This window comes from Mustela nigripes, chromosome 4 (assembly GCF_022355385.1).
Source record: "Mustela nigripes isolate SB6536 chromosome 4, MUSNIG.SB6536, whole genome shotgun sequence".
Classification (NCBI taxonomy): domain Eukaryota; kingdom Metazoa; phylum Chordata; class Mammalia; order Carnivora; family Mustelidae; genus Mustela; species Mustela nigripes.
The window spans coordinates 181,002,277-181,018,377 of NC_081560.1; the positions used below are offsets into that span (position 1 = coordinate 181,002,277).

General features: G+C 40.5%; 1 protein-coding gene across 4 annotated transcripts in view; it reads left to right on the forward strand.

The window, feature by feature from the left end:
- Positions 1–14,895, forward strand: part of SEC23IP (SEC23 interacting protein) — a 40,970-nt gene extending 26,075 nt beyond the window's left edge. Inside the window, exons 14-19 of one of the 4 annotated variants that reach the window (XM_059398710.1) lie at positions 3,123–3,278; positions 3,895–3,997; positions 5,943–6,128; positions 6,810–6,972; positions 7,456–7,557; positions 13,733–14,895. In XM_059398710.1, coding sequence (XP_059254693.1) covers positions 3,123–3,278; positions 3,895–3,997; positions 5,943–6,128; positions 6,810–6,972; positions 7,456–7,537 — 690 coding nt within the window. In that variant the 3' untranslated portion in view covers positions 7,538–7,557; positions 13,733–14,895. The remainder of the gene's footprint in view (positions 1–3,122; positions 3,279–3,894; positions 3,998–5,942; positions 6,129–6,809; positions 6,973–7,455; positions 7,558–13,732) is intronic. The other 3 variants (XM_059398708.1, XM_059398709.1, XM_059398711.1) reach the window with 3 other exon arrangements.
- Positions 14,896–16,101: the final 1,206 nt, after the last annotated feature.

The following is a 16,101-nucleotide window of genomic DNA, read 5'->3' on the forward strand; positions in this document are numbered from 1 at the left end:
GGCAGTTACTCGACTAAGCCACGCAGGTGCCCCACCTTGAACATACTTTAGCAAATAAAGGGCAGATATTTTCTCACTTAACTCTGAAGGATCAGAGTATAGATTTGTGGAACCAGGGGTTCCATGTGACCAGGACACACTCACTGTGTGTCCCTCTGTGGGAGCTGACCTTCTCCATGAACCTGGAATCATGGGTGTCCTTATAGGCTCATCTCCTTATAGCTTTATGACCACAGAGGAAAAGGAATCTCCCCCAGTAGGTCCAATTAGGAAAATGTGCTTGGCCTGGTATGAGTTATAGGTCCATTTTAGCCAATTCGTACTGCCTGGGGAATGGGGCACAGGTTGTTTGTCCCAGCCCAAGTCACTTGCCACCTCCATGGTGGGTGGCCCCGTGTGGGCAGGTAGGGTCTATTACCCAAAAGGTTGTGGGGCAGTGTAAACAATAGCCCTTTGCCAGAAAGTCAAGAAACTGCTAAGCAAGAGAAAACAAAAAATACCATACTCTTGATGGCCAGAACTAACCTCTGAACTCTTTGAACAAAGCTTTCTAGACCTTTATTTAAACATGTATTTATATACATGGTTTAGCAAAGATGGGGAAATACTACATAAAATGTTTTACCAAAACATGATACTGCCATTTTCAAGCACTATTACAAATATATTCCTGTGTCAGGAAATATTTCTCTCATTATAATGACTGCTGTTTTACTGTTTGGATGGATAATGGTTTATTTTTTCGTTTATTCATTACTGGGTGTATTAGTTTGTTCAGGCCGCCATGACAAAGTATTACACACGGGGTGGCTTTAAACAACAGAAATTTATTGTCTCAGTTCTCAGAAGCTCAAACTCCAAGAGCGAGGTGTCAGCAGGGCCATACTCCCTTTGAAACCTGTAGCGGAAAACCCTTCTTGGCCTCTGACAGCTTCTGGCCATTTGCCAGGTGCTCCTTGGCTCCGAGCTGCCGCTCTCCAGCCCTGTTTTCACATGCTCCTGCCTGGGTCCGCGTCGTCTTCCCTCTGTGTCTGTCTCTGTGACCTCATTTCCCCTTTTTATGAGAACACCAGCGTCTTGGATTAGGGCCCACCCAAATACCTTATTTTAACTTGATTACCGTGGTAAAGATCCTAGTTCCGAATAAGGTCTGAGGTGCTGGTACGTGTGACTTTTTTGTGAGGGACACAGTTCACCCATGATGTTGGACATGGAGGCAGTTTCAGGTTTTTCACTCTTTTAAGCAGTCCAGTGATGAACACTTATAAACCAATTTTCTGTGCATATTCTTTGTTATTTCCTTCAGTTAAATAAGTGGAAGTGGGGTAGGTGGGCCTAAGAATGTACATATGAAAATTCTGGTAGTTACTTCTACTTGCCCCTGAAAAAGTTTTGTCGGTTTGTATTCTCAGAGGCAATTTATAAGACTGATCCCCCTCTCTCTCCTAACTCTGGCGCTGTCATTCTCCCTTACAGATAGGTAGTATTCTCACTTTTATCACTTTCTTCTGAAAAAATGACTTTTATGAAAACAGAAGATTCTTTCTTTCTTTTTAGTATTTCATTCATCTCTCTGATAACCTTGTAGGGAAATGGCATCTCACTGTCTTTCTGAACATTAGAGAAGTTAGATGTTTTCTCATATGTCTTCTAAGCGTTTTTCTTTTGTGAAGTGTTGATTTTACCTACTTTTCTCCTGAGTTTCTTTTTCCTTTTTGGATATTTAAGAATTTCTGTCTGTTAAGGATATTAGCTCTTTTTTCATCTATGTTGGATTTCCAGTTGGTAATTTTTCTCTTAACTTTCTATTTTCTTCTTTTTTTAAATCTGGAGCTGGGGGAAATGTATAATCTTGAGAGCATGTCCCGTGTGGCCCTCATCAGTAGCAGAAGCCGTTGAATTTGGAAATATAAGGGCAAGCCAAGGGATGAACAGCCTAGACTTGGTTAGAAGGGGCAGCCTAGGGTAGTAGAAGGCGCGTTGGATTTGGAATTCGAAGTTCTCATTCTGCCACTTACTAGTGAGTGCTTGTCGGTGAGTGACGTCATCTCTCTGAGCGTCACTGTCACCATCTGAGAAATGGACACGATAATCTTGCTGTACCTCCCTTTCAGGGGGCCTTTGTCACGCGGTTGGATTATGCCGCTCATCATTCTTCATCGTCAGGATACCAGAGTGACAAACACCTCTATCCTACCGCTGAGCAACAAACAAAAGAGCTTTGTAAACCATAGAGTGCCACGAACGTAGGGGCTTTCTCTTACTCTGGGCTGTTGTCAGTGAGGTGAGGGGCTAAAAGCAAGCTGCCAAAACAGGGGCTCTCTTGGGACAAAGCATTTTTCTACTGGAAAGAAACTTGCTTGGACAAACAAAGGTGGTAGTTACAAGAGAAGTAACAGTTGTGGGATGCTTAAAATAGGCCAGGCTCTGTGCTAAGCACTATATGTGGATGAGGTTATTTATTTTTCAACCCCATTATGAGTTTGGCATTGTTATCCCCATTTTGTAGATGAGGAAACAGGCAGAGGTTAAGAAACTTGCCCAAGGTCACACAATAAGTTGTGGAGCCAGGATTCAAGCCCAGGCAGTTTGAATCTAGAATCTACAATTTCAGATATTTATAATTATAATAAATACAGTGTTTACTATATACTGTATATGTTATGCTCTACAACAAGTAAAATACAGACAGAGGATGTAATAGTCTATGAAGATTTTACCTTTTTTTTTTTTTTGAAGATTCTATTTATTTGACAGAGACAGACACAGTGAGAGAGGAAACACAAGGTGAGGCAGTAGGAGAGGGAGAAGCTGGCTTCCCGCCAAGCAGGGAGCCCAGTGCGGGGCTCAATCCCATGACTCTGGGATCATGACCTGAGCTGAAGTCAGATGCTTAACGACTGAGCCACCCAGGTGCCCCCAGTCTATGAAGATTTTAAAGAGAAATTTTTTGTCCCTTTAAAATAGCTGACAGTGATTATAAACATTATAAACCATACCTAGAGTGGTACCATCTGTGTTAACATGCTTTTAATTAAGTGCAGTTCCAGCTTGAACTTCTGAATTTTTTATTCTGTGACCTTGGAATGATGATCTAATATTGTTTTTTTGATTCTTTCTAGGTTTCTGTTGTTTACAACGCATTAGACTTTGAGCCAGAGATTTTCTTTGCCTTGGGATCTCCAGTTGGTATGTTTCTCACTATTCGAGGAGTGGATAGAATAGATGAGAACTACAGGCTTCCTACGTGTAAAGGATTCTTCAATATTTATCATCCAGTGAGTGACGTGAACTACTTTTTATTTTGAAAAAGATGAAACACCTCCATAGAAACACTTACTAGATCATCCTTATAGAGTCTCAGATTCTTTTTTTTTTTTTTTTAAAGATTTTATTTTTTTATTTGACAGAGATCACAGTAGGCAGAGAAGCAGGCAGAGAGAGAGGAGGAAGCAGGCTCCCCGCCAAGCAGAGAGCTGATGCAGGGCTTGATCCCGGGACCCTGAGATCATGACCCAAGCCGAAGGCAGAGGCTTAACCCACTGAGCCACCCAGGCGCCCCTAGAGTCTCAGATTCTTATTTCTTAGGAACTAATTCTCATTTTGATGTACAACTCAACTCTTTGTCCTAATAGAGAATAGTCTCATGCTGTCCAATAAACTTTTCTACCAGGAAGCCTTTGTTCAAGGAAATAATTCTATTGCTTTGCTTGCAAAGCCAGTTTTACTCACAGATTTAGAAGTCTTCTTATAATTACCAGTAGTAAGTCTTCTTATAATTACCACTTGTGAAAAAATCAGAATCTCTGGTTTGGTGTTACCTGTTTTGTCACCCAGTCAAGATACATAACTCAAGATAAAAGAACTTTTCCTAAATTTCACTTTTCTTTACAGCTTGATCCAGTGGCTTATAGATTAGAGCCCATGATTGTTCCAGATTTGGACCTGAAAGCGGTTCTCATCCCACATCACAAAGGCAGAAAAAGACTTCATTTAGGTAAAAAGCAAATACTATAAAAACTTGTTTCCTTTCTGTCATTTTGTAATTTGTTAGTCATAATGAATTATGTCCTTTCTGTCATTTGTAATTTAATCATGAACATTTTAACACTAGATCCTTTCTCATAAAATTAATGTTATTTAAGTGCCTTCTGTGTTTGGAACCTGTTTATTAAATGTTCAGAAGAGCTATAAAGAAAGTTCTGAATGAGTTGCTTCTCCTTGATGACTTTCTTCTTGGTATGGTGTTCTAATGGTTGAGATACTTAGGAATGAGGGACGTCAGTACTAAAGTGATGAGACGCAAAGATTGATAGAATTTAGTCATAATTTCTGGAGTTAGGAAGCAGAATAACACTTGAACTAAGGACCCCGAAGAAATAAACTTGATGCTAAGTCAAATGAGCTGTTATTTCCTTGCTAACTATGTAAACTTTTCCAGTTAAAAACATCCATTAAACATAGTGGATCAGTAATAATTCCAAGCGGGGTTCATGTCTCTCTTACGCCTGATAATGGTGTCCGTCATCCGTAGGTTTAAAGGTTTGGGTGGAAGGGACGGGAGTGCAGTGGGGAAAAGGGGAAAGGCATCGGATCCTTTTGTTGAAAACTGGATTTTCTTTCTTTTTTCTGTTCTTCCTTCGTTCCTTTTTTTTGGGGGGGGGACTTACATCGTGCAGTTAAAAAATACTTAACTCTTTTGGAGTTAAAATGGGAAGTTTGGTACTCAAATACGTTGAATTCAAATAGGGTTTATTAGACCACAAAGTAGAAAAGGTGGAAGGGTAGGGGTTTCTTCATTTTTAAATCAGAAGTTTATATTGTTGTTATATTAAAATCTCAAATTCTCGGGGCGCCTTGGTGGCTCAGTGGGTTAAGCCGCTGCCTTCGGCTCAGGTCATGATCTCAGGATCCTGGGATCGAGTCCCGCATCGGGCTCTCTGCTCAGCAGGGAGCCTGCTTCCCTCTCTCTCTGCCTGCCTCTCCATCTACTTGTGATTTCTCTCTGTCAAATAAATAAATAAAATCTTAAAAAAAAAAAATAAAATCTCAAATTCTCAAAACCATTTTAGGATTATAGATTAAAAAAACAGTCATCTTTTTAATCTTGTGGGCTCATTTTTTTTTTTTTTAAAGATTTTTATTTATTTATTTTGAGAGAGAGAGAGAGACAGAGTGAGAGAGAGCATGAGAGGGGAGGTCAGAGGGAGAAGCAGACTCCCCATGGAGCTGGGAGCCCGAGGCGGGACTCATAGATCCCAGGACTCTGGGATCATGACCTGAGCCGAAGGCAGTTGCCTAACCAACTGAGCCACCCAGGCGCCCTTTTTTGTTGTTGTTGTTGTTAAAGATTTTTATTTATTTATTTTGAGAGAGAGAGAGAAACAGAGTGAGAGAGAGCATGAGAGGGGAGAGGCCCATCTCTTTTAACTTACGGAAAAAAGGCACATGAACGTGCCCACATTATTACGGTATTTGAACTCCACCTTCCCACCTTTTATTTTTAACTTTTGTGGAGAGAGGAAGCGTACACATTTTGGCTGAATTAGTTTTAGCTGTTAAAAAAAAAATGACAATAAGGCTCTATAAAACTTTTTTTACAATTTGATTTATGTGTTTGTCAGAGAGAGCTCACAAGCAGGGCAGCGGCAGGTGGAAGGAGAAGCAGCAGGCTCCCCGCTGAGCAAGGAGCCCATTGAGAGACTTGAACTTAGGACCCTGGGATCATGACCTGAGCCCAAGGCAGACGCTTAACTGACTAAGCCACCCAGGGGCCCCTCTACAAAACATTTTAATATATTGAGAGTTCTTGGCCGAAAACTATGGCGTTTAAAAGAGGACTTACCCTGTCTGAGAAGAGTGTTAACTTTAGTTTCAGTTTTTGTGGTGCAGAATTTTATCCAGTGACTAACCGACATGGTATGTCATCTTAATCTCCGTAGAGCTGAAAGACAGTCTCTCTCGTATGGGATCTGATTTGAAGCAGGGCTTCATTAGCTCCCTGAAAAGTGCTTGGCAGACGTTAAACGAGTTTGCCCGCGCTCACACCTCTTCAACTCAGCTGCAAGAAGAACTGGAGAAAGTGGCCAATCAGATCAAAGAAGAAGAAGAGAAACAAGTAGTTGAAGGTAAATTTGACATTTGAGAAGCATTTTCTAGTACAAATGTTATTTGTAAACATATTACTTCCGAATTATTTAATGATGCTTTTCCATTCTGTTCCGTTCTGTTAAAATGTTAGAGATTCTTTTGTAAAGGAAAATCTGTTATGATTAACTGTACTTCACAATGCGTATCATTTCTTTTTCTGGGTTTTTGCCTGAAAGTTGCTGGACTTTTTACTCTGCATTCTTAAGTTTTTGTTGAGATTTCTAAGGCCAGAGTGGAATATCAGAGTTAACAGCTAAGCTTGTATTCAGGCATTTTAAAGACCCACTGTAAGAAATTATCGTCCTGATGCTGCTGTTTCACGGTGTCCTTATATTCTAGACTGTGTCTGCCTTGTGAGATCATTGTGCCAGGATGTTTTTGACTCTTTCAGATTCTAATTCTGTTTCCTTTCTTTCTACAATGTTCTCTCACCCCTCTTCTTCAAAACTTCTGTCAGCTCGTTGGCTCTTTCTCCTCTCTCTCGGGTAACCAGCCCCTCTTCCTTCCCCTGGCTCTTTGGAGGAATGGGAAGTGAGCCTGGTAGTTCCCCAGGTTGCTACGTGTGTCAAGCGATACTCTCTTGAGCCCAGAAAGTCAGCTAAAGTCAAAGGATAATGATTAAGTGATTGACTTTGATATTGAAATGGTTTAAATTCTAGCAGAAAAGATTGTTGAAAGTCCAGATTTTTCCAAGGATGAGGACTACTTAGGAAAGGTTGGAATGCTAAACGGAGGTCGCCGAATTGACTACGTTCTTCAAGAAAAGCCAATAGAGAGTTTTAATGAATATCTTTTCGCTCTTCAGAGTCATTTATGCTATTGGTAAGTGGTTTCTTCTTTGATAATATTTGCGTGGCCTTTAGGTGCTAGCACATACGTTTCAGGGAGACTCTATAGCTGATTTATCATTTATGATGGAATATTAATTACAACTGCCATATATTCAAAATCAGTATTTTCCCCCTTTATTATCCACAAGATGGCAGTGTGTCATCTCTTTTTGACCAAAGGCCTTTGGTACTCGCACACTAATTTTGTAGGGATACCTTTCACAGAACGGGAGTGGTAGGGACTTTGAAAAGCCATCCTTTCAGATGTCCCCTGTCACCGTGGAGGATTGCACACAGCTATTTTGTAGCTGATCGGTGTCCGTCCAGTTCATAAGGACAGCTTTAAGACTACACTGTCATTTGCCTTTCCTAGGTAGGGTTGACCAGAACAAGGGCTGCATTTTCCACCTTTATGTATAGAGGTTAATTTCTATGAATGGTCTCTTAAGTAAAAATATTCTTTTCTTTGTGATAGGGAATCTGAAGATACTGCTCTGTTGTTACTTAAAGAAATTTATCGAACAATGAACATCAGTCCAGAACAGCCCCAGCATTGATTGGACTTCAGTTGCACTGTGTGAGTCTATCTTTATTGTGTGCATACACTGTGAATGTTTCATCCTGAAAAAAAAATTTTTTTTTTTTTTTAAAGTAATCTCTATATCCAACGTGGGGCTGGAACTCACGGGTCGCATGCTGCCTGACTGCGCCAGCTGGGTGCCCTTCTGAAGTCTTTTTTATGGAGTTGCTGTTGACTATAATTTTCTCTTTTCTGTTTCTTCCCAGTGTTTCTTTTTTCTTTTTTAAAAAAATTCAGAATAGAGACATTAAAGAGGGGGAATTGGTTTGCAGACTGCATTTCTGACATGTTATAATTTTCTTCCTAATACTGCATAAAATTTGACTTCTTTTATTTTCAGTTTCTTTCTGAAAGATATTCCCAGGAATGTCAGTTAGGAATTCCTTTGGTTGTAGGTAACAGAATCCAATTCACAGTACCTCAAATGAATAGAGGTTTATTTTTCTTGTGTAATGGGAAGGGTTCATCTGTTGAATGATGTCACTGGACTTTCACATTGGTGGCATCTTTATACTGCATTTTGACTCTTAATCCATAGTTATGAGATGACACCCGTAGTTCCAGACATTGTGTGTACATTTAAGACATAAGTAAGGGGGAAAAGGCATTGGCAGTTTTAGCTAATCCTTGTATTTTTTAAATTTTATTTTATTTTAAAGATTTTATTTCTTTATTTGTCAGAGAGAGAGATTGAGAGAGCACACAAGCAAGGAGAGTGGCAGGCAGAGGGAAAAGCAGACTCCCCACTGAGTAGGGAGTACCGTGCAGGGCTCCATCCCAGGACCCTGAGGTCATGACCTGAACTGAAGGCAGATGCTCAACTGACTGAGCCACTCAGGCGCCCTGTTCATGACACTTTTTAATTTTCAAGTAATAAATGTTAAGTTCAGCCTCTACCTTCTTATTTTGGAGAGAGAACCGCTTTCAGTAGGGTTTCCTTGGATTGCCCCGTGCACATCCAATCAAATGCATGTGCCTATAAAAACAAAGGGATCTCATTGGACGTATTATTTTGCAACTTGATGTTTTCGATCAGCCTTATAACTTGCACAACTTTCTGTGTTAGCTTATATCTTTTTCATTCTCTTTCACGGCTACATAGTAATTTCCGGCTACATAGTAATTTCGTGTGTGGCTGTGTTCCATCTTAGTTAGCCAGTTTCCTGTTAGTGTACATTTAGATCATTTCCTAATGTATATAGGAGAGTCTTAGTCAACAGAGTAGGGAAGAGGTCTGAAAAGCCATTTTATAATCAGATTCTTGATACAGTATTATCAGTTCTCACCATTTCTGGAATTATAGTAGTAAAATAAACTAAAGGTAATGTCAAAAACTACCCCAGTTCAGATTTTCAATTACAAAATTGTCTCTTATTTGGTTCTCAAATATTTATTTGGTACTTACTATGTGCCAGACACTAGTTTTCATGCTGTGGATAAGTGGAAAATAAGACAGGGTTCTCACCTTTAAAGGATTTATCTTCTACTGGGAGGAGACCGATAGTAAACCTATGCTCTAATCCATAAGTAAATTTCAGATATTGATAGGTCATGTGGAGATAGGTCTAGGAAGATGTTGTGGTGATGGGTTGCTTCTGGGGAAGGCCTTGCTGAGATGACAACATTGGAGTTGAAATTTGAAAGATGAGAGGGAGGTGGATATCTGAGGATATGAGGAGAGCAATCCAAGCAGGAGGAAGGGCAGCTGCAAATGTCGTGAGATGGGAAGAGACACGGCACATCTGCAGGACAGAAAGCAGGCCAGTATGGCTGGGGGTAATGAAGGGGAGCACAGGGGGAGAGGAGTCAGAGGTGGCAGGCCTGCTTATGAGGAAGCTGGTAAGGCCTTTGCATTCTACTCTAAGTATAATGGAAACATGGAGGGTTTTAACGGGAGTTGTGATGTGACTTGGGTTAGATTTCAGAAGGAACGCTCTGTCTAGGTGTTGGGTGGAGGGCACATGCTGGCAAGGAGAGAGGAAGGGAGAATAATTAAGAGGCTGGTGTGGCGTTGACTAGGGCTCTAGCAGTAGGGGTGGTGAGAGATGGTTGAGTGCAGATCTGTTTTACAGGGAGGAAGTCCAGGGCTTCCAGATAAGTTCATCGTGAGGGAGGAAGGAAGGAAGTTGAGGATGACTCTTACGATTTTGGTGTGAGCAGCTGGGTGGATTATGGTACCTTTTCCTGAGAAGGCTTGTGGACAGAGCTTAGTTTTTTGGTGAGGTGTGAGAATGGGCATCTCTTCTGTTAAGTCAGTGGTTGATGTTCTGGAGCTGGGGGTCTGAAGCTCAGAGCTCAAGGTAATGACCTTAAAACCAATCATCAGCATATATGTGGTCATTTGAAGCCAGAAATGGGATGAGATCACCTTGAAGTATGTAGGTAGAGAAGAGGTCTGGTGGACAAGGAGGAGCCATTGAAGTGAGAGAAGATTTGGGGGCTTGTGAGCTCAGGGAAGCTGAGAAAAGATTGCTTCAAGAGAGAGTAGTTAGCTGTGTCCAGTGCTGCTGAGAGAGAGGTCAAGGTCAAGAACCAAGACTTGGCCATTGGTTTGAGGCGAACGTAGGACATCATTGGTGACCTTGAGCAAAGGTGTTTTCATGTCATGGCTGAGGTAAAGTGAGTGGAGGAGAGGTAAGGGTCAGAGAGGAAAAAGTTCTGCTGTGAAGGATAATAGAAATGAGACGGGGACATTTTATGATATTAAGGTGTGTTTGTTTGCTACTGAGAACGATCCAGTATTGGAGGGTGAAATTGATAAGGCAGAAGTAAAAGGGGTAATTGTGGAGGGAAATACTTGAAAGGGTAATGCAGGAAGGGGCCAAGGCCACGTGAAGCATTTAGCCTGAGGAGAGGAGCAGGGATACATCTTTCCTGGAACAGATGGAGGAGGGGAGTGTGGGCACTGACACAGGTAAGATCTTTTCCTCTGGGGGAGGATGGGCAGTAAGTACATGATTGCAGGGTGCCAGATGGTAAAAATAGAACAGCAGGGTAAGGGAGAGAGGGAGCACACTCGGGATGGGACAAGTTGCTATCCTAAGATGGTGAGGGACACTGTCACTGATAAGGTGTCATTGAAGCAAGTAAGCTGGGTGGGTATCTGGGGAGAGAAGATCAGTTCAGACCAAGAGAAGTAGATCTCTCAGGATGTAAGAGCTGTCTCATTGTTTGTAATGATAGTGTAGTGTCCCACTGACTGCTACACTGTAGTTTTTTTAGCCAGTTCTTTGTTGATGGGCATTTAGGTTATTCTAATCTTTCACTAGTTATAAACAATGCTCTGGGATACGTAATATTTAATAGTTGCATTGTATTCCATTTTAGAGTTCTATTAAAGTACCTAAGTTATTTGCCATTGTCAGGTGTTTAGATGTATTTCCAACTTTATTATAAATCTGACATACAGTTGCATGTACCTTTTGCACAAATCTGTTTGGGATAAATTCCTACATGTAGCATTGCTGGATCTAAGCGTACTGCACATTTGCAAAGGATTTTGAATCTACACCTCTTGTTAAATTGCATTTCAGAAAAGTTGCTCAATTTTCATGTCTGTGTAAGTGCTGGTTTTCCTGTATCCTTGCCAACACTGGGTATTACCATTTAAAAAATTTGGTTGATAAACAATTGCATGAATTGTTTATCATTGTTTTAGTTTGTATTTCCGACGCTAGTGAAATGTAGCATTATTGGGATATTTCAGTGGCCATTTGTCTTTGTTGTCAGTTGTCTAGTCTTGGCCTTTGAGCAAAAGGTGTGGAGGTGTGGTGTAGGGTATTTTTGTTTCTAACTGATTTATAGTTATGATATTTTAAGGATATTAGCCCTTTGTCACTGCGGAGTTGTTTTTCAGTTTGACATTTGCCTTTTATTTTTGCTTATGCTTTGGCTTTTGGGGCGTTGGGTGGGTAAAGAGCATATTTTAAAAATAGGTGGGCCGGGGGTGCCTGGGTGGCTCAGTTGTTAAGCATCTGGCTTCGGCTCGGGTCCTGGGATCGAGCCCTGCATTGTGCTCCCTGCTCAGCAGGAAGCCTGCTTCTCCCTCTACCACGCCCCCTGCTTATGTTCCCTCTCTCCCTGTTTCTCTCTCTCTACCACCGAAAAAAAAAAAGAAAAAAGAAAAAAAAATGTGGGCCAGTTTTTTGAGATTATCATTTCAATTATTATGCTTAATTTTTTCTTAAGTGAGTTTGTTTTTCATTTAACTTCATAGTTTAGAAGAACATAGTTTAGAAGAATAGAGGGATTTAACTTTTTTCTTAGTTTTTTTGGCTGTGCCATATATTAAAATGTACCCTTTTGTCATTGATGTTTCTATGATATGCTCTCGTTTGACAGTTTTATTATATGCCCAGTGTTTGTTTTGTTTTGTTTTGTTTGATGAGAAAATTTGATTTTTTAAAAAATTTTAATTCCAGCGTAGTTAACATATGGTATTAAATTCATTTAAAGTGTACAATGTAGTGATTCAACACTTCTAAACTTAACTCAGTGCTCATCATGATAAGTGTACCCAGTATTTGTTTTCTAGGCTTTTGGACATCTCTTCTACTGACTTACTTATCTGCCTATCGTATTTTACTGATTTCAAGTCATATAAATTCCACATTTTATCTTTAAATTTGGATTACATCTTCTAGTCAGCTATGGCCAGGATGGCAGTTGAGTTCTTCCCCAGATGGTTTGCATTTTTTTTTTCTGCCATTTATGGGGCTGGGGGAGCAGTACCAACCCGAGTCGTCTTAACCTGATTTCTCTGCTTGAGATATTTTGGACTTTGCTGCTAGTGTGAATTCAGACCACAAAATGTATGGGTTGGCAGGACTGGAGGACCAGTTCAAATACCAAGGAGTATTTTTTCTCCTCTTCCCATTGTCAGAGACTTCTTTGCTGTTCCTTGTAGAGAAAGGGTTATTTTTTTCTCCCCCTCATTGAGGCAGTAGCCATCCAGTGTCCCCACTTTTTGAGGTGGTCCCTGTCTCCTTTAGATTCCGTATCCTGAGCTACTTTCCTTTTCTTTGTGTGGGTACATAAAATAACAGTGCATCTTAACGTTTGATGGTGTCTTAAACTTCGTGAAATATGGTATTTTAGTGATTGTAACTTGATGGATTTTACCGTCTGGCAGTGCAAGGTCTTCGTATACTGTAAGTCTTGGCTCTTGTTCCAAATGAATTTTGAAATGACTTAAGTTCTCCTGATGTCTCTGTCCGCAAAACAAAGCAAAACAAAACCCAAACAATGTAGTTCTAGGATCACCTAATTCTATTAGGATTCACCTAATATGAAAAACTAAGACCTTTCATTTCACACATTATTTGTTCATTGTTCATTGTTTTCTTTCTTCTTATACTTGGTTGTTAAATTTGGGCAGAACTTAAGTTCCTGATACTGTTTTTTTTTTTTAAGAGATTTTTTTTTTTTTTTTAAAGATTTTTTTTATTTTTATTTATTTGACAGAACACAAGTAGGCAGAGAGGCAGGCAGAGAGAGAGGAGGAAGCAGGCTCCCTGCCGAGCAGAGAGCCCGATGCGGGACTCGATCCCAGGACCCTGAGATCATGACCTGAGCCGAAGGCAGCGGCTTAACCCACTGAGCCACCCAGGCGCCCTTAAGAGATTTTTAAAAAAGATTTTGTTTGTTTATTTGACAGAGAGAGAGAGAGATCACAAGCAGGCAGAGAGGCAGGCAGAGAGAGAGGGAGAAGCAGGCTGTCCGCCAAAGAGGGAGCCTGATGCTGGACTCGATCCCAGGACCCTGGATCATGACCTGGGCTGAAGGCAGACACCCAACCGACTGAGCCACCCAGGCGCCCCCTGTTGAATAATTCTTTATGTTTATCTCCTTTCATCCTTTTTAGAATTGTTCTTTAAAAAGTCTCACATGAACTTGACAGAAATTTTTTCTTTTACCTTCTGTACTCTTTTTGTTCTGAAGATCTACCCACTAGTTAATCTCACTGAACACTCCCTCCCGCACTCTGTCCCTTCCGGAGCCCCGAGGTCTTGTGCTCACAGGCTGTGTTCTTTGGAGGCAGTTAATGGTGCACATGTGGTAAAGCTGAGCACATGATAGAATATCCTTTTACTTCAGGAAGGAGCAACAGTGCATTAGTATATTATTACTCTAAGTTTGCAAAGTTCACCAAGGATTCTGTTTTCTTTTAAAGACTTTCTTGTCTTTCCAGAAAGTTGGAGTAGAAATTACGTGGCTGAGAAAACTCTCAGAGGACATTCCCAGTTTGCGCCTGTGATGGATGACGAAAAAGTGGTTCATCAACATTTGCTCAGAAAGAATTCTCACAAGTAGGAAGCCATTTAAAAGATAACATGCAGAACAAAAAGACAATGAAGAAAATCAGTACCACGTTTGGATAGTATGGATAAGAAAATGTAATTTTAAAAATGATGCAATTAAAAATTCCTCAGATCAGGTTAGTTGTGCAGCTGTCAAAGTAATGCTTGATATCGATGAAGAACTATTTGTGGCATGCAGACGGTTATTTCTGTTTCTTAAAAACTTACTGTCAGTGGGTTATTAAACTTGCATTTTTTTAAATTAATGTAGTATGTTCTTTTATTCAAGTATGGACTTCTTGAGAAACTGTAGTTATATGATTTTTCAAAAATTTGCGTTCTACTTTTCTACTTTAAATGTGAGTTGTAGTTCTGAGCTGCTTTACTGTGGGGTCATTTGTGTCTAAGAGGAAGTAACCAAGATTGCTTATATTCCAAGTTGAATCTGAGGTTTTATGAAGCCTTTCAAGCACTGGCTGAGCACATAGTGGTGGACATAAGAAGCTGCCGTGGCCCCAAAGTCCCGGGAAGCGCTCTCCCGGCACATCCTTGTCAGCCAGCGGTGGCGCGGGGGCGGGGGAGCCAATGGGACGTTTTCCATTTTGTCATCTGAGGTAGCCGTGCAGTTGCCTCGTTGCTAAACTTTCAATTAATGTGAACCAAAGTAGAGTTTCTTGGGTTTTTCTTTTGTTGTTCTTTTTTTTTTGCTTTGTATTAATTTCACTTATACCAAAGTGTTTCAGAGTATGAAATGTATTGCTTCTAGACTATAACATCTACTTCCTGAAAAGACTGTTCTGTAATATTTCACTTTGTTTTCTTATAACTTCAAATTATCTTAAATATTTTCCTAATACTACATGGGAATGCTGATTTTTCTTCCTTTGTTATGCAGTAGAAACATTTTACACTGTTTATTACATAGTTCTCATGGAACATAGAATTTTTTGAAAGCAACATATGATACACATTTTTTTGTGTATATATTCTAATTAGTGTGAATAAAATAGTCACTGCATTTTTAAAAAGCAGCAAATGTTTCTCGTCTTCCTTAAATATTCCTCTGAGTTCATCGTTCGTTTACTTTTCATTGTGAGTGCCTGCCGTATGTAGTTAGTTCGTAGCATTATCGCCTAATAATTGAATTAGGACAGAGCAGTTTTAGAGCGGCACGTGATCTCGGGCAACATCTGTTTATGCTGACCACCTCCTTCTCCAGCGAGGACGTGACACTGCTTGCTTTTCGCTGGCTGCAGACCTAGTGGCAGATCGGGCTGGAATACAGTTTCACTGACTCCCTTTTGGCTGTCATGTCTCTACACCTAGTATTACTGCTTTTCACCTAATCTCCACTTAACTTTCCCAAAGTGATAAAATAAAGAAAAATAGGGGCTATTTATATATACTTAATAAAATCCAGTCTAATTTGATTTTTCAACTTACAGCTGGTTTCAGCAGCATCGTTCAGCCTGTCGTCTGATTATTTGTGGGCAGAGGAGGAGAAACACTTGAGCCAATGTCCAAAGAAGAAATATATACTAGCTAGGTTTCAGGAATCTTGAAATTTTAACACTTGAAACATAAATTTTTGGGTGGCTCTGCCTGTGGACATGTATTTATATTACTCAATTTTTTTTTTAAAGGTTTGGGGTGTCTCAGTGGTTCAGTGGGTTAAAACTTCTGCCTTCAGCTCAGGTCATGATTCCAGGGTCCTGGGATTGAGCCCCACATCGGGCTCCTTGCTCAGCGGGGAGTCTGCTTCCCCTTCTCTCTCTGTCTGCCTCTCTGCCTACTTGTGATCTCTCTCTCTCTCTGTCAATAAAAAAGATTTTATTTATGGGAAGGGGTTGGTCAGAGGGAGATGCAGAGAATCTCAAGTGGGCGCCTTGCTCCGCACGGAGCTTGACCTGGGGTTCAATCCTACAACTCCAAGATCATGACTTGAGCTGAAACCAAGAGTCAGACGCTTAACTAACTGAGCCACCCAGGTGCCCTACTCTTCCATTGCTGTAAACAAAAGAAAACAGGAAAACTGTTAGTAGGTTCCATGAGGGCAGAATCTGTCCGTGTTAGCATGCTGTTCACTGTTGGAACAGTGTTGAACCACCATGCCTAACGCAGTCTTGTCACAGAGTAAGGCACTTTCCAAATAATCTTCTGAATAAGAGAATTTTAAGAATCAAAAACATGATCTAACACTTGGAAAAGACTGTGGAAGATCATCCAGATCTGTGGTTTGTAA